General features: G+C 35.4%; 1 protein-coding gene across 1 annotated transcript; it reads left to right on the plus strand.

Moving 5' to 3' along the window:
- The first annotated feature begins 676 nt into the window (after positions 1–676).
- Positions 677–2,547, plus strand: LOC115716268 (uncharacterized). Its single transcript, XM_030645031.2, has 2 exons — positions 677–1,742; positions 2,166–2,547. Exons 1-2 carry the CDS (start codon positions 681–683, stop codon positions 2,295–2,297), a joined length of 1,194 nt encoding a protein of 397 aa, XP_030500891.2. The 5' UTR covers positions 677–680; the 3' UTR covers positions 2,298–2,547.
- Positions 2,548–3,201: the final 654 nt, after the last annotated feature.

A 3,201-nucleotide genomic window follows, 5' to 3' on the forward strand; every position in this document is an offset into this window, starting at 1 on the left:
TAGGTTAGAATTTTTTCTTTTAAAAAGGCTTATAAAAAAAATATCGAGTTAGTCAAAATATTATTTTTTATCAAATTTGAACCCGACATGATGTATAACGTGTTTCACACAAAGGCTCCTTATAATTTTTAAGGCTAATTAGCAATTCAGCCCCCTCCCCCTCCCCGGAACTTTGACATATTCTAAATCATACCCTTGAAATTTTTTAGCCGTTAAAAATTCCCCCTGAAATATTGAGATTGTTAGATTTAAGTACTTTTGTCTAATTTCATTTAATTTTACTATTTCAGTGATTGTTTATGTACTAAAACATGCTCCCCAAACTTTGATATCTACCAAATTATGCCCCTCAAACTTTGATATGTACTAAATCATGACCCCTGAACTTTCATCCATGTTAGAATCTTTTTACTAAAATTAGACAAAAGTCCTTAAATTTAACAATCTTAATAGTTCACGGGACATTTTTAACGGCAAAAAAAGTTCAGGGGCATAATTTAGTACACGTCAAAATTCGGGGAAAAAATTACTAGTTAGCCAATTTTTTTAAATCTCATTTTCTTTTTTAGATTTTTAGGTTTTAGATTTTTAGGTTAGAATCTGCCGAGTTTTTTTGGTGGGTGGGTGGGTGGGTTTTCGGGTACAAATGTTCTGCCCTAAAATAGAGAAGAATAGATAGAATGGAGGGAGAGTTATGGAATTGGATTCTATTATTATTATTATTATTATTATTTTATATTATTATTAAAAGAGTGATTGACTGCCTTGTAGCGTGGTGCTATCAGTTGTATTTCCCTGTGGGTTATACCAATAAAAACTACTTTTCTTCCTCTGCTTGCTTTCCTTTGCTTTCCTTGTTGCTTTTTTTCTTTTTTTGTGTTAGGGTTAGGGTTCCCACTTCCCACTGCTCAATTCGATACTCCAAACTCACCATGGACGGAGACAATACCGAGTTCAACGACTGGGAGGTGCTTCACAACTCCGACACCGCTGCACCCGACTCTAGTGACAACGCCCCTAAGAATTTCGATGGCATCGACGGGGATTCTGAGGGAATGATCAGGTCTGATTACTTCTCTCTCGATAATCAAGGAAGAGTTGCTGCTGCTGCTGCTGCTGTTAGCGATGAGGTTTCGGACTCGGTTGAGTCGGACAACCCGAGTTGGATCGATCCTGCGCCTGATACTCGCTTTGGTAGTATAAATCCTGGCGAGCTCTGGTCTGATTCGGGCAGTGATGGGTCCGACGATCGTAAACTCACGGAATTTGATGCGAAGAAGGAACTGGAATTTTTGGAAAATGCGAAAAGTCAAGTGAGTTTTGAAGGAATTGGGGAGATTCAAACCCTAACTAAGGAGACCCGCGAGTTCTGGTCTGATACTGGTGGAGATGATGGTATTTCGGCTACGGGATTTGGGTATTTTGCCAAGGAAACAGTTATGAGCGTTGGTGATTCGACCACCGAGTTGCAAGGAGAAGGAGCTGCTTTTTCGAATGAAAGTGCTGCAATTGATGAAGTGAAATCAGAGGAGAAATCGAATGATGGTGAGGTAGAGAAGAGGACTGTGGTTTGGTGGAAGGTTCCATTTGAGGTGTTGAAGTATTGTGCTTTCAGGGTTAGCCCTGTTTGGACCTTCTCTGTGGCGGCGGCCATGTTGGGTATCGTTATGTTGGGAAGGAGATTGTATAAGATGAAGAGGAAGACCCGAAGCTTGCAGCTCAAGGTGACGATGGATGACAAGGTCAGTTATTGCATTCATTTTTCTATGTCAATAATTTAGATTGAATTTTGTATGTATCTTCTGATGTGTTTTAGTCAAATGTTTCAAACAATCTTTAAGCTCAATTGGGCTGAGTTTATCAGTGGCAATGTGGATATTTGTTTGAAAATACCATCTAGATTATGGGATTGTTTTTCTTATAGATTTAATCGCACCAGTATCATTTATCTAATTACCATTTCACAAATCAGTTACATGTGGAACAAACACACAAGTTTTGTTTTTGATAGATATAATCACACCACTAACATTTATCCACTCACCAAAACGGATTCTGGGATTGTTCATGCTGAAAAATTAATTGATAGAGCTTCTTTAGTTACGTATTTGATCGATGTTTGCAAGAACTACTTTTTAAAATTGGAATGATTATTTATTTTGCAGAAGGTGTCCCAGTTTATGAGTCGTGCTGCACGGCTTAACGAAGCATTTTCTGTGGTGAGACGTGTTCCCATTATACGACCTTCACTTCCAGCCACAGGAGTAGCTCCGTGGCCTGTTATGACTTTGCGATAAAGCAAAAGAAGATATTCTTGCTGTGGAAATAGATAGAAAAAGAAAAACAAAAACAAGGTGATGTGATAATCACCCAATCCATATGTCCTAAAGTTATGTTTTTACTGTCAATCCTTGCTTTGTATCCAAAACCGTTATATATATTTATATATTTGCTTTTCTACTTGTATTAGCTTAAAGTTTTTAAGAAGCTTATGTAATCCCCACTGTATAACTATAAATGCGAAATAATTTTTATCGGTGTGTATAATCTTTTAATCTTGTTTGATGGATGCATTTTTAATCTTGGCATGAGAAAATTGAATAACAAATGTAATCATTTTCTTTGAATGTGCGTTTCAATTAAAAAACCATGTTTTGACTATAAATGTGTAAAACGTTTGAATTGAGTATTGTAAATTGAAATCTCTGTTTTAAGGATAATGAGTCACGGACTCACGGGCTATTTTTACAAATATTGTGACAGTATTAGATACAAGGCTAATTAGGAATTTAACTTTAACATGTATTAAATTATGTTCTTAAATTTGTCTGGCCGTTAAATTTTTTTTCGAGATTGTTAGATTAAAAGACTTTTGTCTAATTTTATTTAATTTTACTATTTTAGTGGTTGTTTATATACTATGCTTTCTAGACATTGATATTTACTAAATTATGCCCATCGAACTTTGACATGTACTAAATTATGTCCCTTGAACTTTCATCTATATTAAATTTTTTTTTACTAAAGTTGGATAAAATTCTTTGAAACTAACAATCTCAATAGTTTAAAAAGTTCAAGGGGCATGATTTGGTACAAATTTCAAAATTTAGAAGTAAAATCTTAATTACCCTACGTACAATTGCATCTTTTCTTTCTTTCTAATGAAGTCAACAAAGTTGCGTTCGGTGCTAATAAAAACGA

This window comes from Cannabis sativa, chromosome 5, assembly GCF_029168945.1.
Source record: "Cannabis sativa cultivar Pink pepper isolate KNU-18-1 chromosome 5, ASM2916894v1, whole genome shotgun sequence".
NCBI classification, from domain to species: domain Eukaryota; kingdom Viridiplantae; phylum Streptophyta; class Magnoliopsida; order Rosales; family Cannabaceae; genus Cannabis; species Cannabis sativa.

Excerpts from the sequence above, each read along its gene's own strand:
- LOC115716268 (XM_030645031.2), top strand. The coding sequence starts at position 681 with ATGGAGGGAGAGTTATGGAATTGGATTCTATTATTATTATTATTATTA. Across the intron at positions 1,743-2,165 it reads AGGTGACGATGGATGACAAG|AAGGTGTCCCAGTTTATGAG; the intron begins GTCAGTTATTGC and ends TTTATTTTGCAG.